Source organism: Elephantulus edwardii, unplaced genomic scaffold (genome assembly GCF_000299155.1).
Source record: "Elephantulus edwardii isolate Elephantulus edwardi_28Jun2011 unplaced genomic scaffold, EleEdw1.0 scaffold00106, whole genome shotgun sequence".
In the NCBI taxonomy this organism is placed as follows: Eukaryota; Metazoa; Chordata; class Mammalia; order Macroscelidea; family Macroscelididae; genus Elephantulus; species Elephantulus edwardii.
Genome location: NW_006399856.1, coordinates 1,279,723 through 1,306,514, shown reverse-complemented (window position 1 = coordinate 1,306,514; position 26,792 = coordinate 1,279,723). Strand labels below are relative to the sequence as shown.

Genomic DNA, 26,792 nt, shown 5'->3' with positions numbered 1-26,792 from the left:
GGATGTGGCCCCATTACACATGTCACCCACGGAACAGTGGGGCAGTGAATGGCAAAGCCCAGGAAACAGTGGAGACCCCAGAGTTCCAAGGTCTTCAGGCAGATTCCACTTGTGAGGTGTCCTGGCCACACCACACCCCTGCTCTAGAGTCAGGCAGGCTTCTCATCTGTAAAATGGAATGTTCTACGTCTTCTTAGGGGACTCGTCCTTATTCAAATCTGGGGTCCAATTCACTTCCTCTCAGATGTATTCCCTGACATCTCATCCCACCAGGATGCAACGTACTGGTCCCACTCCTTGATAATAACACTTAGCACCCTCTGAAATCGTCCTGTTCGTACGTTTAGTCAGTTAATGCTCCTCCAGCTCAGTGATTACCAGCTCAATAGGCAGGACTTTGTTTTGTTTTGTAGGTATCTTCTGTGCTTGCAACATTGTTGTTGCTGTTTGTCGTTCGTTATAAATTTGAACATGGTTTTGCTGTTTGTTGTTAGTTATAAAGTGCCACTGAGTCACCTGTGATTCACAGCGACCCTATGAACAACAGATCTGAACCTTGCCCCATCCTTCACCAACCTTAATCTCTGATATGCTCCATCCCATTGTTACAGTCTGTGTCAATATATGTGTGTGTGTGTGTGTGTGTGTGTGTGTGTGTGTGTGTGTGTGTATACAAACACACACACATATATACACACAGAGAGAGATGTGGTTGTTATGTGCCATCAAGTTGCTTGCGACTCATAGCAACCCTACATACAATAGCCTTAAACTCTGCTCTGTTCTGTGCCAATCATACTGTCTCTGACACTCCCATCCCGATTACCCCAGTCACTGAATCAATCCACCTCATAGAGGGTCTTCCCCTCCTGCGCTGTCCCTCCACCCTCCCAAGCATGATGTCCTTCTCCAAGGACCAGTCCCTCCTTACAACATGTCCAAATTATGTTAGACGGAGCCTCAGAATCCTTGCCTCCAAGGAGCAGCCTGGTTTAACCCTGTCCAGGATGAATCTGTTTGTTTTCTTGGCAGTCAATGGCACATTCAATACTCTTCTCCAGCACCACAGCTCAAAGGCATCAATTCTCCTTCTATCCTCCCTAGTCATTGTCCAACTCTCTCTAGATAGATATAAGGTATTTCTCTCGCTGACCCTCCACTTTTCTAAGTATGATGTCTTCTTCCACTCGTCTCTCCTGATAACATGTTCAAAGAACGTGAAACAAAGTTTCACCATCCCTGCCTCTACAGAACATGCTGGAACACAGCAGAGGGCCTAAAATGTGCCAAATGAATCCATCCATTCCTCCTGCCTTGCTTCCTTCCAGGACTACTGTGAGGCTACAATGAAACCATGGAGTGGAGAGCCCTTGGTTAACTCTCCCAACAGAAGGTGACCCTTATCATGAGTCTCTCTGACCCCCCCCCCCCGACAGGCTGCTATAATGTCAGTCTTCTAAACATTTACCAAGCAAAGATCAACCAACGACTCCAAACTACCATTCTTCCCCTTCCAGTGACCTTGCTGTCCTCTGGCATGAGTCTCAGGAGCTAAATGGCATACCAATCAGCCTGAGCATACCACTGGTCCACAGGTTCACCGTGTCCCAAGCCCACACTACCACAAACACCCACAGGCTGATATCTGAATGCCTGTACCTGGCACAACCCCACCTGGGCACGCTCGGCCCTTCCTGTGAATACACTGACCCCCACATGCAGTAAGTACTACCCACACATGCACCAGGCTGGGCTGCTTGCCCTGGAGACCCACCTTCTCTGGGATGGCTGACCAATGGGAACAATCTTATCTTCATAGAATCGCTTCATTGCAAACCGGTCCAGAGCCTGGTCTGCACTGCAAGGAGAGACAGGTGGTCAGAGGAGAAGACTCTCACATCCAAGTGTCCTTCATCCCTTACCCCTATGCGTCCGGCCTCCGGAGCCCTCCTCGATGCCCAGGGGAAGGGCAGCCTTCTTCCTTCAGCCAGCTTGTACCGAGAAGTTTCCAGGGAAGCAATCTTCCACATGTCTTCATCATACACCGTGCATCATTCCTCATGGGGGCTTTGGACCAAACAGCCCATAACCCCATCTCAAAACCATCCCTGAAGTTCCCAAGATTCAGTCTCATGCCCCACACACCACAAGCTATGTGTCTGGGGACGTGACTATCTCTTAGGCACTTCATTTCCCTCTCCTGTCAAAACAGGTGATGTGCACCCTCTCCTGCGGTAAGTACTCCTTCCTCAAAGGCTGCAATGGTGCTCGAGGGAGATACAGCTGGCACACAGTAGGCGTGCAGGAAGTGTTCAGCATTAAGCAATCATTAGGCTGGGCCAAGCTTCTTAAGAGTCTTAATTGCCATGCTACTTGTAAGGCCCACGCAGAAGCTTTGCTCCTTCCCCATGGAGCGCTTGGAGTCAATAGCTCCCTAGCCCTCATCTCCAATGACTTCCCATCACTCTCAGAATACCCTTCAATCTTTAGCAAGCCTACAAAGCCCCAGGAGCACTGCCTCCCACTGTCTGCCAGCTTCACCTTCTAATGCTCTTCCCCTCCATCTTTTCCCTCCACACATGCCAGTCCTCAGACAGATCTCAGCCTTTCCTTTTCTCGCCACCTGGAAGTCTCATCTCCCAGACTAATATGACGCAGTACTCTCCATCCCCATATATTAATGCAAGCTTCTGCTTAAATATCACCCCCTTCTGAGGCCTTCCTATGATTACCAGGCCACCTCTTCTCCTACTGTCTTCTCTCTGCTCATTCTTCCCCAGAACACATCTCAGGCAATGCTAGGTTATGCTTCTGCCTAGTTCTTTGATGCTCATGAGGAAAGCAGCTTGGTTTTGCTCACTTTTCTAGAGATCTGCAGCACCAGAACACTGCCAGGCACAGCAGATGTTCAAGAAGCATTTGTTGACTGACTGAAGTGAATGGAGACAGAGGGAAATCACAGGGTCAAACAATTCGGTGGGTGGAGGGAGGGGGCAAAGGAAATGGGAAGGATCGGGTGGGGGGGACCTGAAAAGACTGGGTAATGGTAGGCATAGTTCAGTGGTGATCAATTTTAGAAAGACACAATGTATGAGAATGATTGTATGATTGTATGAAACACGTGAAGGAAGGAAAGTGGGAAACACAATGTGTACAAATTTCTTCTGCAAACCAATATAAAATAAAAATTTAAAAAAAAACTAAAAGGGGAAAAAAGTGAATGGAGTCAGGAATGAGCTCCATCACTAGCGGCTTCCTATTCTTACTCCAAAACACCCGAATGGAAAGAGGTCCCCGCTGGTCAAAGGCAAGGGACACACAAGACAGATTCTAGGTGGCCAAGCTGGCCCCAGAGCGAATCCATTTCTTCCTGACTCCTATCTGCTTAGCCAGGGAAACCAAAGTCCGTCAGGCAAGGAGAAGCAGTTCTAGGAAGCTGGCCGATGGGGTGCCCATAGCTGGGTCTGCCCCATGAGGTGACCCTCATCAGCCCTCAGATGGACAAAGGGTCTCTCAAGGGTCTCTCCTCTCTTCTGTCACTTAGCAGCAGACTCCTCCCTCGGAACTCTGGGCAGACACCTACTCTTCGGGGGGCTCCCTACCCCTACTTCACTTCCTGCCCTATCCTCTCATCCTTTCCTCGTGCTGACAGTGTTGAGAAGCTGGAGACTCGGGTCCCACCTACCTGGCGGAGATGTTGCTGTAGTGCATGTAAGCCGCGATGACGACACCAATCCTCCCTCGGTTTCCCTGAAAGAGCCCAAAACACAAAAGCTTTTATTCCCAAGACCAGCCCTTCCTGCCCCCGAGTTCACGCAGAAGCCAGGGAGGAAAGGAGGCAGGCTCTGGAGACAAGTGTGGTGCTAGGGGACAGTCTAAGAGAAAAGGGGGATAGAGTGGAAGAAAGAGGAGAGACGAGGCTCAAACAAAATAGTTTTCCTACTAATCAGGGCGACCTTGCTACAGAATTTAGCATCACCTAAAAAGACAAATAGATACAGATGGATTTGCATACAGCAGAAGGGAGACACAGACACGTAGACATAGTCATGGCGGGACCCCTTCAAGGTCCCATGCGTGCTTGTGCACACGCGCTCACGCACGCACACGGAGCTTTGCTCCCACCTTGTTGTGGAGCACGACGACATTGTGGGGGTCAGCGTTAAGCCAAGTCTCCATGGCCTTGCATACACTGCAGATCTTTTCCAGGGCAGGTGTGTGCAGGTCCGGCCAGCCAAATTCCAGCACCTAGGGTCCAAGCCACAAGTGAGAGGCAGGCGGGAGCCCAGGAGAGCCAGCCAGGGCAGAGAGAGCAGCACACACAGCACGTGCGGAACGGAGGATACCACCAGCAGTGGCCCAGCCTGGCCCTGGCCCTGGCCCTGGCCCTGCCCCTGTGCCATCAGCCCCAGAGCAGAGATGATGGGACTCAGGTTTCAGTTCTGATGTCAACTCACTGTAGAGGCTCAGACAAGCCACAACCCCTCTCTGAGCCGCCGTTTCCTTGTCTGTGAGTCAAATAAGGGCTTGGAGACAGTAACTTCAAGGTCTCTTGTAGTTTAACTTGACCTCAAAGTGTGCTGAGGGACCCCAACTTTGCCCTCAAGTCCTCCTTCTCCACCTGGCTCAGGGCCAGGGCAGGACTTCCAAAGAGCCCCACGATGGCTGTGGTCTTATCCAGACCTGGACACATAGGCCATCATTATTTCTACAATAAATGCGAGTTTTACAAGCAGCCAAATGAAGCCCAAAGGACAGGTGGGTAGATCTGAGTAACAGGCTCAGGCTTCTCCAAACTTTACCAAAATCACAGAACTTTAAAGTTAAGGAGAATTTCTGCTGTGAAGGACTGAGAGCACTTCTGGTGAGCTGGGCCACTTTGAGAGGCACAAGCCGAGGCCCAGGGAAGTCGGCTGCCTGCCCTTAGTTCCACTGTGGCGGGCCACAGGGGCCAACAGTGAAGGCAAAGCTACTCAAGACCCACTGAGCAAACACAGTAGGAACATCTAAGCAACCATTCCCAGCCCTTTCAACCCAAGACACTTCTCAGGAAAGCAAACACTCTCCCAAGTCCTGTTTTACCCTAGAGGTTCCATGGGCCCCCAGAGGCACAAGCCTGATGTGAAATGACTGCATCCAGCTTTGCTCTGAGTAATTTGTACGATGAAAACAAGAAACAAATTTTTTCCATTTGCCAAATGCAAGACGGTTCTGAACTTTGAATTGACCTTTCATACTGTCATAGAACTCCTCATAAGAGTCTAGCGTGCCCCCTCCCGCCAGTGGGCATCACCAGCCCTGTTCTCTCCACTGTTCACCTTGGTGTGAAGCTTCGTGATGTCAGGTCTCTGCTCAGAGAGGTTGAAAAGCTAGAAGAAAAAGAGAGAGATCATGGATGAGAAGGGTTGAGGAGAGAGGGATTGTCATGGCAAGGAACCTACTGGATCATACTGGGGAACCTGGTGTCATCCCCAATTTCCTCTAAAGGGTCTTCTTCGCTGATGGACCTGACAGAGCCAGGGGTCTGAGTCATGTGCCGACCATGATCTACCTGGACACCAGTCCATCTCCATTCATTCTCTCTTCCCAACCCCCATTTCTCTCACTCAATGGAAGTTCTATCCATACTTAAAAATATAGTGGCATTCCATCAGACATGTATTGACATACAGGAACTCATCTGTAAGTTCTCAGAAAAAGAGAGTGAGCAAGAAAAATATATGGTCAACATTCCCATCAGGGACCAATGTCTTGAACTGACATCGAGAAGAAGGTAGAACTAGCTTCCGGCTCGACGTGCCACTTCCAAAGTGGCATCTCAGCACAACTGGTGCTAAATTATAACCATTCAGACCATCAATCTCTGAGTCTCCCCTCCCATGATGACTTTAGAACATCCTTCTATACAAGGATTGCAGTGCAGCTTCTTGCCACTAGGCCACCAGAGCTCCGTCTGACATACTTTGGACATGCTGTGAGGAGAGACCAGTCCTTGAAGAGGGCCATCATGCTTGGGAGGGTGGAGGGACAGCGCAAGAGGGGAAGACCCTCTATGAGGTGGATTGATTCAGTGACTGGGGAAATCAGAATGGGTGTGTCAGAGACAGTGCGATTGGCACAGGACAGAGCAGAGTTTAGGGCTGTTGTACATAGGGTCACTATGAGTCGCAAGCGACTCGACAGCATATAACAACAACAAAAACAACATCTATACAAGATATAGCTTCTCTGAGGTCAGATACTCTCCATGAAAAGGAGCAAGCCATTCTGGGTGGGGTTTTCTGACATCCTCTGCCAAAGATTCCCTCGGAAACCCAATCATACCCTCAGGAGCTCCACAACCTCACCCCCTTAAGAATTTCCCAGTGAACAGAACTGCTGACTCTATTTCCGCAGGAAGGCGCTCAGGTGCGACAGCCTGAAGGGAGTTCACTAACCCAAAGATCACAGGTCTTGGTGGTTCAAATCCACCAGCAGCTCTGTGGGAGAAAGACGGGCAGTCTCCTCCCATGCAATTCACAGCCTCAGAAACCCAACAACAGTTCCAAGTTGACAGCAGTGAGTTTACTTTCAAGCAAAGCCTCCAGGACTCTGCACCCCCACCCAGCTCTATTCATAGCTAGCTGCCTGGTTGCCATGGATTAAATTGTGTCCCTTCAAAATACTTATGTTGTTTTTGTTATGTGCCATCAAGTTGCCTGTGACTCATAGTAACTCTATGTATCGTTCTAAACCCTGCTCTATCCTGTGCCAATCTTACTGTCTCTGACATACCCACTACCCCAGTAACTGAATCAATCTATTTCATCCAGGGTCTTTCTGTCTTGCACTGTCCCTCTACCCTCCTAAGCATGATATCCCTCTCTAAGGATTGGTCCCTTCTAGCAACATGTCCAAAGTGGGTCAGACAGAAGCTTCAGAATCCTTGCCTCTACGAGCCTGTTTGTTCTCCTAGCAGTCCATGGTACATTCAATACTCTTCTCCAGCAACACAGCTCAAAGGCATCAACTCTTCTATCATCTCTAGTCCCTGTCCAGCTTTCTGATGCAGAGCAAGAAATTGCAAAGACTATGGCCTGGATCAGGCGCACCTTAGTATCCAGACTGTCATCGTTGCTCTTCAGCACTTTAGAGAGGTCTCTGACAGCAGACTTTCCCAATTCAATTTGTCTTTTAATTTCCTGGCTGCTGGTACCAAGAGTGTTGATTGTGGAGCCAAGCAAACTAAAGCTGTTAGCAATCTCAATCTCTACCCAATGATATAATGTGGAAGCTATGTACGATCCTCAAGATCTGACCAAATAGTTGCAGGAGGATTAAGGGCGGAATGTAACACAGCCCTGATTAGATGTAGGAGGAGTGTCCTCAGGGTGTGGCCTGGCACGTCTTTCTTCTCACTAAACATTAATGGGTAAGAAAGCCACCTGCCAAGAGAGGACCTCAGTACAAACATGAAATAATCACTAGGAATGGGGGGCATCCTTTTCGACCTGGATCCCTGTGCTAGAAAACACTTGGCACTGGAGAAGACCAAGACATACAAAGGTCTTCAAGGAAGGCTTTGCCTATCGATGCGACAGGAACAAGGACTTTGCTCCACAGCCACAGAGAGAGCGCCATCTGGTGTGGGAGGGCAGTATCACACAGAGACCCACAGGAGACCAGACTCCTCAAAACTGGAAGCATCCAAGATGCTTCTAGTTCACTGACATACCCCTAGAGGGAACATTATTACGCTAGCCATGGTTATAATTCAATGAACGTTCACCACCTGCCAGCCTAGTGCTAAGAATTTTGTATCTAGATAGCTGGCTTCATTCTCACAACTGTAAGAGGCAGTAAGTGATACTATACCCATTTGACAGACGGGAAACTTAGTTTGAAGTGCCCAATATCATATGATTACTAAGAGCAGAGCCTGAATTTGGGCTTAGGATTTTCTAATGTTAAAAGCTGCTGCTGTTGTTGTTAAGTGCTGTCGAGTCATAGACAACATAGTCATAGCTACCTTATGAATGACAGACCTGAACACTTGTATAACTATCTTCGTTTCTCCAAGTTCATAGGGTTTCCAGAGGCAAGCTGTTTCAGAAGTGGATGCCACTCCTGTTTCCAAGCTTGTTTTAATCGGGAAGCTCCACCCAACACTGTCCACCACAGGTAACCATTATCGCATTTGGCACATCAATGTCACAGTGTTCAGCTTCAAAGCAACCACGAGTTACCTCTGTACAGCAAACAGACAGACCAGTACTAAACCAATTAGAAGAATGTTTGACCAAAAACAATTAAAACCAGGCCTGAGGGCCATGGATTAAAATCACCCATCTTTGGTTAAAAGTTAGGCTCTTAAAAATGTCCCAACACCGTTGACAGATGGGGTTCTGCAGTGGTTAGATCTGCTGCTGTTATTTGGTGCCATCAAGTTGGAATCAACTTCTAGCTGGCCCTCCTGCAGTTTATGGAGGCTATAGACTGCATGGGAGGAGACTGTCCATCTTACTGCTGTGGAGCAGCTGCTGGAGTCAAAGCCCATATGGCAGCACAGTTCCTATCCCTAAGCCACTAAAGCTTAGTTGGTTAGAGATGTTGTTGTTGTTGAGTGTCATCGAGTCACCTGTAACTCACTGCAACCATATAAATAACAGCTCTACACCTTCCCTACCCTGTACCATCCACCTTTGATACAGTCAAGTTCACTGTTGCAGCCACTGTGTTGAACCATTTCTTGAGAGTCTTCCTTTCTTTCTCTCACTGTCCACCTTTCCTAATACATGTCCCCTTCCAAAGACCAGCCCCTCTTAACAACATGCCCAAAGCATGAAGTGGTTTAGACAGTGTGCCCCACAACCCATGTCCACCTGAATTCTCAGAATGGGATCTTTCTAGAAAATGAGATTTTTGCAGATGTAATTAGTTCAAGATCTTGAGATTAAATCACCCTCGATTTACAGTGAATCCTAAATCCAATGACTGGGGGGGTCTTCATACAAACAGAAGACATTGTACACAGATAGAAATGTCTTTCCTCAGATTCTCTAGTGGGGTTTGGCCCTGCCAACACCTTAGTTCAAACTTTTACAGTCCAGAACTCTCAGAGAACAAATTTCTCTTTTTTGAAGCCAGCATGCCTGTGGTAATTTGTCACAGCAGCCACAGGAAACAAAATACAGCTGCCTCCATCCGACTGCACTCAGGTGCCAGACAGCCTCTCAAGGTTGCACAGATTCAGTCCTTGTGGCTCTTGGAGTCCAGGATCATTCCAACCCCTCGGGCCAATTATTCCAACAACAGAGGGGACCAGTGCCAGTAACCCTCATCCACTCTCCACTCAGAGGTGACTCCGCTGGCCCAAGTGTCACACGGGATGCCAACCATCTAAGGTCCTTTATGAGAAACATTGCCTCGATTTCCCGGAAACTAGTCAGAGGCCCTGACATCGTGCCAGCTCTGCCACTACCCGATCCTGTGACTTGCGGCAAACAGCCCCATGGCTCTGAACTCCAGTACACAGCTGCTTTCTGAGGGTTCTCTGGAGGCCACACACAGAGAGAGCACGCAGACAGGGCCTCGTACAGCAAGCGCTCATGACAAGAGAGGTGAGATTCTCTTCTCCTGGTCAACACTTTCTCTTAAGTACACTTCTAGGCACACAATTTGGGTTCCAGAGATGATTTTCCAATCACAGAGACATTGCTTATCACATTGTGAGGCTGAAGAGGGAGCAAAGATTCAGACCACAAGAGATGCCCAGTGTGAAGGACAGAATAACAAAAGCTAGGGGTTGTGGACAGAATCATGTGTCTCTAAAAGATGCAGGCCTAACCCCCAGTAAGTGTGTCCCTATCTTTGGAAACAAGGTCTTTGAAGACGATATCCATTAACATGAGGTCCTACCAGCGTAGGAGTTCAAGCTGAACGTGTGTTCTTATAGAAAGGATAAGTGACAGAAAAATGGACAGACACAGAAGGAAGAAGGCTACATGAAGATGGAAGAAGAGAATGGAATGGCCTCTAAGCCAAGAACTCCAAGGATCGCCAGCTGCCAGCAGAAGCCGGGGGAGAAGCCTGGAACATATTTTTCCTCAGAAGGAATCGTCATGGCTGACCTCACGACCTCACGTTTCCAGCCTTCAAAATGGTAAGACCGTAAGTTTCTGTTTTATAAGCCACTTGATTTGAGGTACTTTAGTTAAAGCAGCACAAACAAACTTTGGGACAATGAACAGGTAGCCAGCAGTGAAGAGAGGACAAGCAGATGAAAAGGACAAAGGGACAGTGTCAGAGGGACAGAGGGGACAATACGCTGGAATTTCCCCCCTCACCAAGTAGTTGCCTCCATGTTTGGACTTGAGCATCTGGGCCACCTCGCGGAGGTTGCTCCGGAAGTTCTCCTCGTTGGCCGTGCTCGGGAAGGAGACGGCGATGATCCGCTCTGTGATATACACCAGGTCCAGCTCACAGCTGTCCTCCATGGTCTGGCTCACACTCATGCTTCTGAGGACACAGGGGGTGGGGAGGAGAGAAATCAGAAGTCAGCCCTCCAGGGCACACCTGTACCCCAACATGCCTTGTGTGACCCCAGGCTGCTGGGCTGCCTGCTGACCACTACCAAGGGTGAAGATTTCCTGGCAAGGCCAGTGCCACCAGCTGGCCAGCCTGGGAACATCAAGAGAGCTGAGTGGGCAGGGATGGCAGTGACTCAGAGCCAGAGGCCGTAGCAATTACAGATTCTCGTCCATCCAGACTTTTAGCCTAGGGGTCGAGAGGTCAGGGCCAAGATCAGAAGTGACCAGTAACCCAGCAGTCAGGCTCGGCCTCCCAACACACCGTGGCTGCCTTGCCAGGCGCACGTCTCCAGGAGGCCGGCTGCTCTGGAAGAGGAAGGAAGCCTATGCTGGTTACTCTCCAGCATCCTGGAACCTTCTGCCAACCTCCCAACCCCCTCTCTGAGGCTGTGGCGTGACTGAGGGACCCTGGCTGCTCAGGGGACAGGCTTACTTGAGTCCCAGGTAAAGCAGCCCGTAGCGCATTCCAGCCCTCGCTGGGGGCAGGTCCCCTCCAGGCCTCTGCCCTTTGTTCTCGGGCTCTCTCCCTAGGACTGGCAGATCCCACCCTAGCAGGGCTGCCTCTTGGCAGTGCATCCGGCTTCTAAGGGCTAGAACAAGGAACCAAGAGGGCACTGTGCAGGCAGCTCCAGAGATCCCCATGCCATCTGTGCTTGTCAGAGCCACCAGCTAACTCTAAGTATCCACCCTCATCTTCCAAAATCTCTTTGTCTGGGCTTCAAAGAAAACACTAGAGTGTTGGAAAAATTTGCAAGCTGAGTTCCTCATGTTTCCAGGCTCTCGCACATCACAGAAGGGACAGCATGATGCAGAGAGGACAGCAAAAGAGGGTGGTGAAGAGGGTGAATCAGACCACATGCACTTGAGGCCCTGCCCTACCCAGGGTGATTGTCGTTGTTGTTAGGCGGAGTTGAGACAAGTAGGACTCAGAGTGACCCTACAAACAACAGATATGAACCTGTCCCTCCCTGTGCCGGCCTCACAATCTCTGACAACCTCAAGTTCATTGCTGCAGTCACTTTGTCCATCTGGTTGAGGCTCTTCCTCTCCTTCACCATCCTGCCACCTTTCCAAGCACGATGTCCCTCTTCAAGGAATAATCTCTATAGCAACATGCCCAAAGTCTGAGACAAATTAAGGAGAATGTGCAGGCAGAGCAGCACCACCACCTGGACAGTCTTGATAATACATCTGCCAACTACCAGCCTCTAAGAGTAAATTCTCAGACAGGACAGGTTAGGGACCCTCCAAAGTGCCGGCCACCTGCAGGTCTGTAGGATGCTGGTAAGGAGTCCAAGGGCAGCTACAGACCTGACCCTTTTCAGCTGGGGCTCCTTTCCCCCATGGCCAGATGAAGCTGGCATTCTCACCTACCTTGGGAAACAGGGGGTAAAGAGAGAACAGGGACCGAAGCCACTGAATCAAGACGACGAGGCAGGGGGTAGACGCTGCCACAGCGAGCCACGGAGCTCTGCTGCCATCCCCCACGTTTGCCTCACTTTCCTTCTATAAGCGACTCTCCCAACATTAGCCAATCCTCGTCAGTCTCCTGATGGTTGACTTGCCTTCCACAAGTCACCTCACGTATCTGGAATTCAGCTTCTTCATGGACCAAATGACAATAAAAGACTTACCTTGAGGTGTCGGGCCTAAACGAGATCATGCAAACAAATAACAAATCTAGTTCAAGGTTAAGAGTGAAAACTGAGAACCTGATATCTCCCAGTGACCACGAGCTGCCTCCTGTCACTCTGTCTGTCTCAGTCACCCGTGGTCCCTCCCAGGACCTTTACAGCAGTCTCCGGGGTCCAGAGGCAAGACACGAAGGACACACCCATGGCACCTTCACGGTCTGTAGCCCTTCCCCCTCCCCACTGGGCTCCAGGCGTACCTGACGGGCAGAGGATGGGACTGGACACTCGGAGTGACTCTAGTGGAGCCCTGGAGAAAGAGACAAGAAAAGCAGAATTATGGAGGGGCAGGCAGGGCAGAAGGACATGAGTAGCCAAGATCTGTCCCTGGTGGCATCCGGGGCACGGCCAAACTCAGATCCTCTTCCTTCTCTGCCAGCATCCTAGCCCAGGTCCCCTGAGATCCTGGTGGCTGAGCAACCCAAAGTCACGAACAATGCCAGTCTGCGTGAGCATGCCCACCTGCAGGCGAGCCCAGGGATGGGGCTTCCCATCCTGGACCTGAAGAAAACCCCAAATACCTGGAATGAACTAAATCTGGGCTGGGCCATCTGCACCAAATACTCCTTCCGTGAATAGCTACTGAGTGACTGAAATACGTTAACACTGATCCCCTTATACTTTTATAATAGCACCCCAAGTGGAGACAGCGACGGCACCCACAGAAGAGAAGATGGGAGAACAGCGCGCTTCTAGCCTACCACGCTTCTAGTCTAGGCCCGGAACTGCCTGCGTCCAACCAAAATCATCCTGCACACTTATCAAGCTGTTCCATCAGAAATTAAAGAGAACAGCCAGCCATGGACCACATGAACCATGACAGGGCCTTGGCATCAAGTAGCAATGGCTCCGAGGGACCCACCACCCTCTCATCCAATCCCATTTGCAGGGCTGCAAGTCTGTACAGAATTAGGTGGAGTGACTCCCTCAAAGTTCTTGACCCACTCAGGGCCCCTTAACACTCTGAGGCAGCCAGACAACGGTGGCCAAAGGAGAAGGAAACAGACTGTAGTCTGGACACTCTCTGGGGTTCAGTAATGTTACGTGCAAAACGGGGAAACCTCATGGGATTAAAGGGTACACACCGAAGGCCCTTTAGATAATGCCTGACATATAAAGCCCCACTGCCTTCAAATCTGCTCCACCTCACACGGACCTCATGTGCATCAGACAAGAACTGTGCTCCGCAGGGCTCTCAATGGCTGGTTTAGGGAAGGACTCGTCTCTGGTCAGCAGCTGAGAACATTACCCATCTACCCCACCCAGGGACCTGACCACACCTATAAATGACGCTACAAGGCTGCCGTAATTATTGTTGTTATTATCACATCAAATACATACAGAAGAGCAGGTAGTTACAGATATGGACCAAATATTATCTTCAGAAATCAAAAGCCCTGCCTCTCTCAGCAGCCACATACCCTGCTGTCCAGCTCACGCGATGCCTTGAGCCTCTGGGTCCACCAGCACTTCCAGACACTCCTGTGCCCCCCAGAAAGCAGTCTGCATCAAGCACCAACTCCCAGGGGCTCTCAGAGGAGACAGCACTCATGCCTGGCCAGAGCGGAGAAGCTGAGGCATGGAGCGACTTACCGCCAACTACCCAGGAAGTCACCCAAGCACGACTCAGGAACAGACTTGGGAATTGACTATCAGGGCCCGGAGCAGCAAGCAGCTCCCTTCATCCCTGGCCCTGCAGTTCCTACAAAGTGGGGTGGGTGGGCTCCGGGTCCAGCTCCCCGCTGCCCCCAAGATCAGGGCAGCTCCAGCAAGCGGGAGGCTCTCCATCTAGCCTTCTCAGAGAGCTGTGGCCACTCTCTGCCTGCTTCTTCCCTGGCCTCGCGGAACCACATCAGCAGGCGGTGGGAGAACACCGCCAAGTGGGGCTATCAGGGAGGAAAGATTCCCACGTCCACAGCTCCTGTGGCCCCAAGGACTTGGGTTTGCATGAGTCAGGCCAGGGGGTGGGGGAAGGCTAGGAGGAGCTGTGTTTGGTTTTCAAGCCCCAAACCGGGCTGTTCCAAAACTCCCCACCCAGAGGCATGCCGAAACCCAACACTTCATCCATCTCCCCTCCCTGGGCCCTGATGAGGAGTCATTGAGCCTCCCCAGGCTGAACCCCTGCTCTGGCCTCGGGGCCACCCTGCTATAAATAGCCCCTGGGGTTTCATCTGCTGCTGATCCAAAGTCATTTGCAGCCGAGGCCACCACAGCTGCTTTGAACAACTGGAAGCCACAACTAAAGCCAAGACCAGCAGCAGCAGTGGGGCCAAGTACGGCCAGGAGAATGGGTCCAGGCACAGGGATGTGGACGGAGACAATGGGACATGTTGAAATGGACTTGACGTAGGAACGGGGGAGCCAAGGAAGTTGGGGAGCCATCTAAGGTGCAGGGGGAGCAGTCTGGCTCCTGTTTCTCCAGCTCCTCCTTCCAAACATTACACCACACCACATTCCTCTGCCACCCCACCTCAAAGAGCCAGGAAGATAAATAAAAGCTTGGCCTCCGCAGAGCCTGGCCATGCCACCTCAAAGGTGAGAAAGGCAAAGTCCACCACCCCTTGGCTCCGTCAGGTTGACAGGGGACTGGGAGGAGGGAGCTTCCTGGACAGTGACTCGCTGCAAAGGAGGGGGACCAACAGCTGGACCTGATGAATCACTGGGCTGCCCTCGAACTGACAGGGCTTCCTGTTTTCTAGTTTGGGGGCATGTGATACTTGCTGGCAGTGAGCAGACGGGCGGGATGGGACACGTCCGTGTGTTGGTGTGCACAGGACCCCAGGGCAGCCTTAGAGGACAGTGAATGGGGCTGGTGGATGTGTGGTCAAACAAACTACACGTGAGCCAATGGTCCCAGACACTGTGGTGTTCTCACTCCGGAGGCGTGGTAGGAGCCTGGAAAGCCTGCAGCATCGTGCATGCCTTTCTTATGATGGGGAGGAGAGAGTGGCGAAGTCCCAGCATCTCTCTCTCTCTCTCCTCCACCGGGTTTGTCTCCTCACTCGTTGAAATGACCATCGAGAGGGACCTCCTATATGCCAAGCACCCTTCCAGGAACCAGAGAACAGAGGCCCCCAAGTCCCTGAGCACAGAGCTGATATGCTAATGGGGGAAATAACCAGGAGCAGATGTGATGTGAGAAGTAACCACTGTGCCTCATTTCTGCATGTGTAAAATTCAAAGGCCCTGCTCACATCACCTCCTCCTTCTCCTCCACTTAGAGCCTCCAGGGGAAATTACTAGACGGCTTTACAAGCAGTACTTTAAAGACTTTTCTTCATGAACAAAACTAAAGCCTCTCTTCTAGCTATTAAAAATGACAGTTGCCAAAGATTTGACCATAATTCCTGGGGACTACAGACAGACACCCAATGGTCCCCAGGAATCCTTATGTATTTCATCCTCTTGGATTTGAACCTCCAACCTCTCGATTAGCAGTCGAGGTGTAACCATTTGAATCATCCAGGGCCTCAGCTCCATCTCCGCCCACTCTGTCTCTCTGCAGCTCTGGAGGAAAGCCCTTACCCACATGGCTTTGAACTTCTCACTCTTCCCACCGCAGAGATCAACGATAGGAGTCTTGGTCCAGCTCCCAGACCCCAAGCAGAACCCTCCCTTCACCTCCTCGTCAAAACACAGTCTCCTTTTCTGAAAGGATGCCCAGGGAAGGAGATTCCACAGATGCCCGCAAACGCCCACCACTCTCAGCAAAGTCCCTCCTTGGCCCTATTCTCACCACTCCAGCACCAGATCCAGCCACTGCTTTTTTGCTTGGTCCTCACTCAGGGGTAGGCAGCTGGACTCCATTGAGATTCTTTCTAGGGTGCTCAAGGCCCTTGACCCCATGCTCCACTATCCATCCCTTTCTCCCACCATGTAGCAAGAAACAGAAGCACTAGAACTTGGGCAGGGTAGGCCTGGCACAGTGCCTGTGTGGATAACGTCCTGCCTTCCTCTGAGGTCCACAGACCAAACACCACAGCTCTGCACCAGAAGAAAAGCCATTTCCTGAGCCTCAGTCCCCAGGGGGCACAGTTGGGAGGAGGGTCTGTAAGCCAACACCAGGGGTAACACCAGGCAGCCTGAGAAGGAGAGAGGGGGAAGCAGTCTACGTCAAGGACCCCACCCCATTCCACCATCTCCTCCGGGGGCTGTGGCTGACCCCAGCTCCCCATTCCCTCCGGCCACACCTCTTCCTCTCCCCTTCCTGCCCACTAGTCTGGATTTTTCCAAAACAAAGTGCGACACGGTACACCATTCGCAAACTCCAGGCCACACCAACTCCACGTACGGAAAATAACCCCTCCAGCCCTGTGAGGCCCTGGCCATGGGCCAGAGACAGGAAAACATTGCAACAAACAGGCACATTATTATCACTGCAGCAGCCCTGTCTGCTCCACAGTGCTTTGAACAGGCCGGAGGGAAGGACACAGACTGGAGCGGAGGACCAGCTCAGGCGACCTGGGGTCACTCCAGCCCATCTTGACACACATCTAAAAAGCTGAAAGAGGTTTTTCAACTTTGCAATAGATATGCAGGCCATCCTGAATCGGCTTTATGTGATTCCTTAACTAGACTAACTAGACCAAAACTCATCTCATCTCTCCTCTGAAATTCAGGCAAGACACCAAGTACCCTTGCCCATCCCAACCAACTACTACTACTACTACACACACACACACACACACACACACACACACACACCCCTTCTAGATTAATAAAATGTTCTTTTAAAAGAACCCTCCAGTCCTGACTAAAGATCACCTCTTTTCCAAAACCAAGGTCATACACACCCTCACAGTCAAAAAGTTCTTCATGATGTCTAACTTCACTCTCTCCTGCTGTAGCTCCTGCTTACAAGCTCAGTCTGGCCCAGGCTGGGGAAGTACAGAGCTGTAGCTCTTAAACTTGGCTTATAAGCAAGCTCAGACCACTGACAAATGAGCTTGGCTCATAGACAGTCTCCCTCGCCCCCCTGCCAAGGGCCAGAAATCCTGGATCCCACCAGGTTCAAACAGCAAGCCAGGGAAAGGATGAAGAAAATGTTCTGGGAGTCATTGGCTGCTCGGAGCCTTTTATTTCTTGCCTATAAAACGGCGCCACAGCATCTCATAGTGAGCTGCCAAAGGATCTAGAAATACCAGGTTCGGTTTCTGGCCCTTAGAGAAAATAACAGTAAAGAGAGCAGCTAATGTTTATTGAGCACATATTATATGCTTCACATGCATTAAGCTATTTCATCGTCAGTAGTATGTACCCGTGAACAATGTGGCCTCATGCACCCCAGCCCCAGAAAGCTCACACACCCAGAGCTGGAGCTTGCCCCAGCACAGAACCCCATGCCCTTAGGCACCCACACATACCTTACACAAGGCCGTCCTCGCTACCTGGAGGGCCATGCTCCTGAAGGGCCTCTGGGTGGCCCTCCAAAGCCTCCACTCTATGGTCCGGGCCAGTAGGCTGCCCCAGGGCAATGTGGCAATGGTAGCTGGCTCCCCCTTGGTGTGTGGCTATCTCCAAGAGTGGCCTCCTCCTTCTGCCCCCAGCACCGCCCTCCAGGCCCCCCCACAGTGGGTCAGGCAGCTGTCAGATGATAGGGCCTCATGCCATCAACAGCTCCCCCTGTGCCAACCGCCAAAACCACTCCCTGTTCCTCTGGAGATCTGGGCAGCGGGTGGAGAGGCCAGCGTGGGGGCAGGCCCTCAGGGAGGGAAGGGAAGCCATAGGAGAGAGGCCTCTGTTGAGGGTCTGCCCCGGGGGCATGAAGACAAGCCAGATGCCATCTCTGGTCAAAAAGGGCCCTAGCTAAGCCACACTGCCCTGCTCTGGGTCCCTGCATTCAAGGAACTGAGGAACTGGCCCAACTGCTCCTCACCGAGAATGAGGAGTCTCGGAAGATGGACAAGGTCAACTTCCAGCTTCTTCCTGAATCTGTGGCTTTGAAGGCACACAGAGGATCTTCCTCGTTTCAAAGACTCTTCTCTAAAGAAACAAACCTCACTTTCCCTTAGGACAATGACCCTCTAAGAGCGGGAGTCCTTCATGTCCAACCTCAGTTGTCGCCTCCCACCCCCATCACTCTGAGTCTTGCCTATTTTCAGTATTCCGTCTGAGATTGTTCACCACCACCACCCCAGGCCTCATTCAGCCCAAATGCCTCTGCCATCCTCCTCACCCAAGAGCACTGAAGTCTGGCAAAATGGTTGGGCAGATGCTCTCAAGACTCAGCTTACTGGGGGCCATGGCTATGCTGAGGGGGCCCGCTCATCATTTCTTCTAGAAAGAAGGCCCCCACCAAACCAGGCAAGGCTGGGATTCAACCACCTCCTATCTCATCCCATGCCTCCATACTTACGTCTTCTTCAAGGCTTTTCCGTGTGTTTCCACCCCGGAAGGCTCCTTCCTACAGACAGGAAGAGAAAAGGCAGCTCGTGAGGGGCGTCAGGGAAAGCAAAGGGCAGCCAGGTTTCTCAACCGCTGGACTTGTGGGAGGAGGGCTTGGGAGGGAGCACTGCCAGAGAGAAACTCGGGAGGGGCCGGTGTTTGTTTAACACTCCCTTATGCGTGAAGACCCTCCCACTTGTGTCTTGCAACCACTCCTGGGAGAGAGAATTATTATTCCCATCTTGCAGATGAGAAAATGGGAATGAGAGAGATTATTCCCATTTTGCAGATGAGAAATTGGGAGCCTTTTGCAAAGCTGACGTGAAATCAGACTTGTAACTTGCCCACAGTTACACAACCAGAACCTTGATGGAGTCAAGATTTGAACCCGAGACCTCCAACTATACACCACGACTGTATGCCAGCTAATGCCAGAGATGCCTCTAAGCTGCTCACCAAGTTTCTCTACTTCGAGACCTGCCTACTCTCTTCCTCTTCCTTGCAGCCTCTAGGAACTGTCCCGTCTCAGACCAGATCAGAAAGACTGGATGACTCTGCTGGGCTCTTTCGCCGTGTACACATTTAACAAGGAAGCGCTCTTCCCCACTGCCTTCTCTCCTCTCAGCGGCCACTCATCCGCCTGCCTACTTCCCCAGCAACTCACTTCCAAACACACAGGGACGGCCAGATGCTCAGCTCCCAACGTCACTCATTTCTCTTCAAGTTCCCTTAATCTACTGGAGCAGGATTTCCCCAAACGTTATCTCTTCACTTTCCCCAAATCCATCTTCTGTCTTCCGGCCTCGCCACCCTTGGTCACGCTGCTGTCCCCACCCCACCACATCTGCTGTCACTCACCGTGTCCACTACATGCTTCTGGGCGCTCTCCTGGTTGACGGGCTGTGGACAGAGGAAGAGAATGCTATGAGGTCTCAGGTCACTGGGATGGGCTCTCTCCCCAGGACCAGTGTCCCTGACAGACAAAATGCCTCTGTAGGCTAAAGAGGGCAAAGCCTGGCTCCTCTCGAGTTTGGGACATTGATATTGGCAACTAAAGCACAGTGCCATGGAGACCAGAGCCACCTCCCCAGACACCCACATAGACATCGAGCACTGGCCTCTGAAACAGTCTCTGCTCCCTCAGAAAGGAGAGAGGAGAAATGCAAGGTGTGCCTACCACTTCTGCCTAAACGGACTTGCAATTTCTTACAACAAATACCCACCAAGGCAGGTACCACTATCACCTTTTAGCACCATTTTACAGATAAGGAGACTGAGGCTCAGAGCTCTTAAATGAGCCAACCAAAGACATCAACTAGTAACAAGGACACTAGGATGTGACCCCCAGTCTTGGAACTCTCTATGCTTCCTGTAGCATAATCACAGTAGACAGGGAGGACAAAGTTTGGACAGAGTGGTGACTCTGCAGTGGACATTTAAGGTATCTCTGGTGGCCTAGTGGTAAGGAATTGTGCTGCCCACCCAAAGGTATGTGGTTTGGATCCACCAGCTGTTCTATGGGAGAAAGATGGGCAATCTCCTCCTATGAGATTTGCAGCCTCTGAAAATCTGCTGGTGGGTTAGCGATGAGTCATTTTCAACTCGGTGGCACTCAACAACAATAACAACCCCTCCACTGGAGAGCTCCGGTAGCTTAGTGGTAAGGAGTTGTGTTCCCAATGCAAAGGTTTGCAGTTCTAATCCACCAGTTGTTCAATGGGAGAAAAATGTGTAGTCTCTCACATTATTTACAGCCTCTGAAAACCTGCTGGCAGGTCGGCTATGAATTCCAACTTGACAATACATTATAACAACAAAAACCCTGCCACCATCACAACAAGATAAAGGTAAACAATACAATTGGAAAATGGGCACAGGATATGGACAGACACTTCACCAAAGAAGACATTCAGATGGCCAACAAGCACATGAAGAAATGTTCAAAAGCCCTAGCTCTAAGAGAGATGCAAATCAAAACAACTATGAGATATCATCTCTCCCCAGTCAGAATAGCAAAACAGACAGCAAGAAACAAACACTGGCGAGGTTGTGGAGAAACTGGAACCCTTACTCACTGGTGGGAGTGTAAAATGGTGCAACCACTATGGAAGGTGGTATGGCACTTTCTCAAAAAGTTGCTAATAGAGATACCATTTGACCCAGCAATTTCACTACTGTTAATATACCCCAAAGAGACCATAACTGCCACCCAAGCAGATATATGCACACCCATGTTTATCGCAGCTTTGTTCACAACAGCAAGGAGTTGGAAACAACCTAAGTGCCCATCAACAAATGAATGGATAGAGAAGCTATGGTATATTCACACAATGGAATACTACGCTGCATTGAAAAACAAGGAACTCATGCAATATTATTCAAAATGGGTGACCCTGGAGGACATTATGCTGAGTGAAGTATCTCAGACACAAAGGGACAAATACTACATAGTGCCACTGTTGTAAAACAGGACTGACATCAGGGGGTGGAGGGAGACTGAGAAAGATGAGATAAATAATGTATACTGCATTGAAACTGATGAGGGAGAAAACTGTTTAAAAGGAATATGTGATTAGGTATTATTGTCATGACAGGAGTCCAGAAGGCTGCATAGTGGAGTGGGCCTGGGGGGAGGGGTTCTAAAACAATAGGGAACTTTTACTTTTCAAAGAGAAGAGAGTACTGAGGGGGGAGGGTTGGCAGGGGAGAAAAGTGCAACAACGGAAATACAAAATCTCTCCAAATTTTCATTAAAATTAATTTTTAAAAAATTTTTAAAATCCTGCCACTTGTCCAAACTCAATGCAGACCTCAGTTTTTATACACAAAAAGTTCCTTCCTGTCCAGACCTGCCTCGTAAACCCTTCTCACTTACTCCCGTATCAAGCTCTTTACCTGTGGAATGGCTTCTCCTCTTTTCTGTGAGCTCTCTTCCTCCACGAAGCCCTCCTTGAACACTCCAGCATACAGGTTCCCTGCTCCCTCCAAGCTCCAGCGAGCCTTGCTGTCCATACCTCTTACCGGGTCTTTCTTGTTGTTGTTAGGTATTGTTGAGCACAGTACGACTCACTGTGACCCTATGAACAACAGAGCTGAACTCTGAACTGTCTGTGCCATCCTTGTTATCTCTGACACAGCTGAATTCATTGATGCAGTCACTGTATCAACTTACCTCGTGGAGAGTCTTCCTCTCTTTCCCCAACCCTCTACCTCTCCGAGCATGATGACCCTTCCCAAGAAAGAGGCTCTTCTCCTAACAACACGCCCAAAGTATGTGAGGTGAAGCTTTGTCATCCTTGCTTCAAAGGAGCCCTCTGGCTGCACTGTTTTCCATGACATACTGGTCTGGGTTTTGGTTTGGTTTTGGCAGTCCGTGGTATAGTCAGTACATTCTCTAACACCACCACCCAAAGGCATCAGTTCTACTGCGGTCATCTGTATTGATCGTTAGCTCTCAGATGCACAGCAAGTGATGGAAAAGACCACGGATGGTCTGAATCAGGCACAGCTTCGTTTTCAAAATCACATCACTGGGGGGTGGGGGAAATTGGAAGAATCTCGTCTGAAAAACAATGTACTCAAATTTTGCAAAAAAACTTATTGTTGTTGTTGTTGTAGTTGTTATGTGCCGTCGAGTCGTTTGCAACTCATAGCAACCCTATGTACAATAGCCCTAAACTGTGCTCTATCCTGTGCCAATCTCATTGCCTCTGACACACCCATCCCGATTACCCCAATCACTGAATCAATCCACCTCATAGAGGGTCTTCCCCTCCTGCGCTGTCCCTCTACTCTACCCAGCATGATGTCCCTCTCCAAAGACCTGTCTCTCCTTGCAACACGTCCAAAGTATGTCAGACGAAGCCCCAGAATCTTTGCCTCCAAGGAGTAGCCTGGTTCAACCCTCTCTAGGATGAATCTGTTTGTTTTCTTGGCAGTCCATGGTACATTCAATACTCTTCTCCAGCACCACAGCTCAAAGGCGTCAATTATAATTTTTTTTAAAAAATACATCATTGCTCTTCAATACTTTGCAGCAGTCCCTGACAGCAGACATTCCCAGGACATAACTCTCTGGATATTCTGACTGCTGGTAACAAGGGTGTTTTGACTGGGAAAGACTATGTCTCCTAGTGACCCTAGGAACAAGAGATCTGAACCATGCCCCACCCTGCGCCATTCTTGTCATCTCCGAGATGCTGGAGCCCACTCTTACAGTCTGTATGTCAATCTATCGTGTTGAGGGTCTTCCTCTCTTTCTCTGACCCTCTACCTTTCCCAACATGATAATATTTTCCAAGGACTGGTTACCCCCTGATAACAGAAGAAGCTATACCATCCTTGCCTCGAAAGAACACTCTATTTGTCCTTCCTCCAAGACATAATTGTTTGTTCTTTTGGCGGTCCACGTGACATTCAGTACTCTTCTCCAGCACCACAATTCAAAGGGGTCAATTCTTCTTTATCTTTATTTGCTGTTTAACTTCCAGATGCACAGGAAGCCAAGTGAAAAAAACCATGGCTTGAAGCAGGCACACCTTAGTCTGTAAACTGACATCCTTGCTCTTTAGAATTTTGGAAAGGTCTTGACAGGAGATTTTTGCCAATTCTGGTCCTTTGCTATGAATATTACTGTAGGGGTACATTTTCTTTTCCCAGCTATTGTTTCCTTTGTATTCTTATGCCACCTTCATCCAAAACAGATTCATAGCATGGTTACCAACTTAGTACAAGCTTCCTCATGCCAGTCATTCCTCGGGAAACACTAATGACTGATTCTGTCTCTCCCCCCAGCACCATCCTTCCTCTCCTCAAGCCAAAAGTGGGCTTCTTATTAAAGGTATCCCCAAAAGCAGTTTGCCACAAAATAGGAAGGCACTCTTCCCATTGCAGGTTCACCTCTTGCTGCCCAGACCAATCACGGACCGTGTGGAGTGTTTCCAATTCAGGAAAGTGGGTCTCGGGTCACTGAATTGTACAGAAGGACACTGAATTGTACAGAAGGACACGACATGATTGTGGTGGCTATGAAACAAGTCTTTGCAAAATTGAGTTCTGACTGTATGAAAATATAATGTAAGATGAAACAGTGTATAAGACAGGCAGGAATGAAACACAATGTAGATGAATTCTTATCTGAAAATCTACTAAAAAAAGAATTCTTAAAAATGAGTTCAGATGGACTATTTTTTGGAATAGGAACCCACTACACTTTACTCCCCAATACATGGGATTAGAGAGATAAGCCATTCGTGGCTGGAGGCAGGTAAATGGACACAACGACCTCTGAAGTCTAGGTCGTCCAGGAAGGAGGACTGGGTCAAAGGGGCATGGTAGAGGGGAAACGGCTATGCAGAAGGTCTAGTGCTCTTTCTGAAAACAGCCCAGCTGCTGTTAGGGACCTCTCCAAAGTACTGAAGAGCAATGGTGTCTCTCTGGAGACTAAGGTGCATCTGATACAGGCCATGGTCTTTGCTATCACTTGTTATGCATCAGAGAGTTGGACAATGATGACTGAGGATGGTAGGAGAATTGATGCCTTTGAGCTGTGGTGCTGGAGAAGAGTATTGAGGGTACCATGGACTGCTAGGAAAACAAACAGCTTCATCCTGGAAAGGGTTAAACCAGGCGGTTCCTTGGAGGCAAGGATTCTGGGGCTTCATCTAACATACTCTGGACATGTTGAGAGGAGCGACTGGTCCTTGGAGAGGGACATCATGCTTGGGAGGGTGGAGGGACAGCGCAGGAGGGGAAGACCCTCTATGAGGAGGATTGATTCAGTGACTGGGGCAATCAGGATGGGTGTTTCGGAGACGGTGCGATTGGCACAGAACAGAGAGTTTAGGGCTGTTGTACAGAGGGTCACTATGAGTCACAAGCGACTCAATGGCATATAACAACAACCCAGAAGACAAGACGTGGAGGCTGAAATTCTTTGCAGCAATGAAACTTCCTGAGCAGTTCCTGACCAGGGTAGGTGAGAGGGGCAGGGAAAATAGAGGGCAGGGAAACAGCTGGTGAGGGAGGGACATCAAGCACCACTCCCACCCCAGTAGTCAGCTCTTCGTTTAGGGATAAAGCCCTAAGAACAGGGTCTGCCACATACCAGGTTCTCCATGTGGATGTGACGGTTAGGTGAAATCAAGCTGGTCAGGGCTCACAGCAACTCTCTGAACAACAGAGCTGAACTTGACCTACTCTGCACCAACCTCACCATCTCTGAGAGGCTCAAGTCCACGGTTACAGTCACTGTGCCGATCCACCTTGTTAGGACCCTCCACACGTTATTACTTTATAATTTGTACCCTCCAAGCATCACCCTAAATGCCCTCAAACCCAAGGCCCTCCCACAGCCCACGTTGGCCCACCCCTCCCAGTCTGGCTTGATCTGAACCAGGGAGCTGGAGTCAGTATCTGAAACCACAGGGCTTAGCAGAAGGAGCGCAATTCTCCCTCTTGCCAGCACACAGCCATCCTCTGAGTGACGCCCCGGCCTCGCACCAGCCAGCTGGAGGCAGGCCACAGGTCGGAGCTTGCCAGAGATCTGCACTGAAGCCTGGTTCTGAGGAGCTAAAAATTTCCAAGAGCCCCTCCCTAGCCAACCCCCCAGAGTTCTTACTGCCGTGTTTGCAAACATGGCCCAGCATGCGTGCTACATCCCCAGTCTTCCCACCCACCCGGTCCTCCAGGGACTAAAAGGATGCTGCTGTTCCCAACATTTCTACTACCAGTGCCCACTGTGGCCAGCTCCAGGGCCCCTGGGGGTGAAAACAAGGCTCCAGTACAGCAACTTGAGGGTGGGGTCTCCCCAAGGCTGCCCCTGCCCCTACACCTTGCAGGGAGGCCTGGTCATCTGGAAGCTTTGAAGCCATTAGGGCCTCTGAGACAGCAAACCTAGAGCGCCCACAGCAAGCGCTCCTCTCCAGTTGCCTGGATTTCAACTCCCGGGGTCCCCAAGCATTCCACAACAGAATGTAGATTTTCAGAGCTGTGCCCTTTCAGAGGTAGAATGCCAGGTCTTTCTTCCAAGGCAACTTCGGGTGGGTTTAAACTACCAAACTTTTGGTTAGTAGCCAAACCCTCTGCACCACTGGTAATGCCTAGGGACTCACTGGGTCACAACTATCACCCCACCTCCACCCACAATCCCCCTCCCAGACACGCATACACTTTCTTCCTCCTCCCTGGTTGATTTCTCCTCTTTGAATTCATCACTCTCCAACACAGGACCATTTCTTTGTCTCCTTCAGAATCCTATCCCTAGAGCCTCAGAGTAGACTCCAGATCCCAGAAATACGCTGAATCCATTAAACAGGAGGGCTCTTCACTATCTCCCCTGCCACTCTGCCATGCTCTGCACCCACAGCTGGCTACAGGGACCCTTTGGAACTAAGGTCCCCAACTTTCGTGTTTGCACTCTGCCTGGATCTTTGTGCACATCCCTCCCCCTAAAACACACATAATATTCTTGCAACTGACTCTGCATATGGAGATTTAGACATCTCATCCATCCCCATTTCACAGATAAGAAAGAATGTGTTGAGAAGTTTACCTGCCCAGTGGAAGAACTAGAACTCACACCCAGGCCTTGGAAAGGCCACCACCAAGCTCATCTTCAGTCCCCAAACCCACTGCGGACCGGGTTACTGGGCCCCTCCCAGAAGGCTCTGTACTTCACATTAGGCACAGATCAGATACAGAAGATAACGCAGAGGGAGCCCAGCTGGGACAGCCATCCCTGGGTCCTGGGCTGCCTGAACCCAGGACACAGATTGGTCTTAAGAGCTCCAAGCTTTCCAAAGCAGTGGGCTACTGATCACCAGCTCTCCAAGCCCCAGCTGGGGAGCAGCGGTACGAAATGGTCCTGGAACTCCCTGGAAAACTAAGCCTTGCCCTTGGTGAACCCTTCTGCTCAAGAATCTCTGGACCAGGAGTCTGGACAGACACAGGAAAAGACAAGGGGGTGCACAGTTCAGGGTTCTGCAAGTGCACTCTGCAACCTGAGAGGGAGAGTACCTCCCAAATTCTGCACCCCAGGCACCTCTCGTGCCTCACCCTAGCCCCAGCCCAGGACTGGAGACACCTTTTTTACACAGTTATTCACTACGTGCCCTTGGGGTCCCACGCAGTGTTAGGCTCTTTGTTTTCA

The 26,792-nt window shown here is 50.3% G+C and overlaps 1 protein-coding gene across 1 annotated transcript in view; it reads right to left on the bottom strand.

Annotated features, from left to right (window-relative positions):
* TNS1 (tensin 1) overlaps positions 1–18,644 on the bottom strand; it is a 120,509-nt gene extending 101,865 nt beyond the window's left edge. The window contains exons 1-7 of the mRNA XM_006891909.1: positions 18,615–18,644; positions 12,460–12,509; positions 10,326–10,497; positions 5,319–5,369; positions 4,126–4,248; positions 3,686–3,750; positions 1,775–1,858 (exon numbers count right to left, since the gene is read on the bottom strand). Coding sequence (XP_006891971.1) covers positions 1,775–1,858; positions 3,686–3,750; positions 4,126–4,248; positions 5,319–5,369; positions 10,326–10,493 — 491 coding nt within the window. The 5' untranslated portion in view covers positions 10,494–10,497; positions 12,460–12,509; positions 18,615–18,644. The remainder of the gene's footprint in view (positions 1–1,774; positions 1,859–3,685; positions 3,751–4,125; positions 4,249–5,318; positions 5,370–10,325; positions 10,498–12,459; positions 12,510–18,614) is intronic.
* Positions 18,645–26,792: the final 8,148 nt, after the last annotated feature.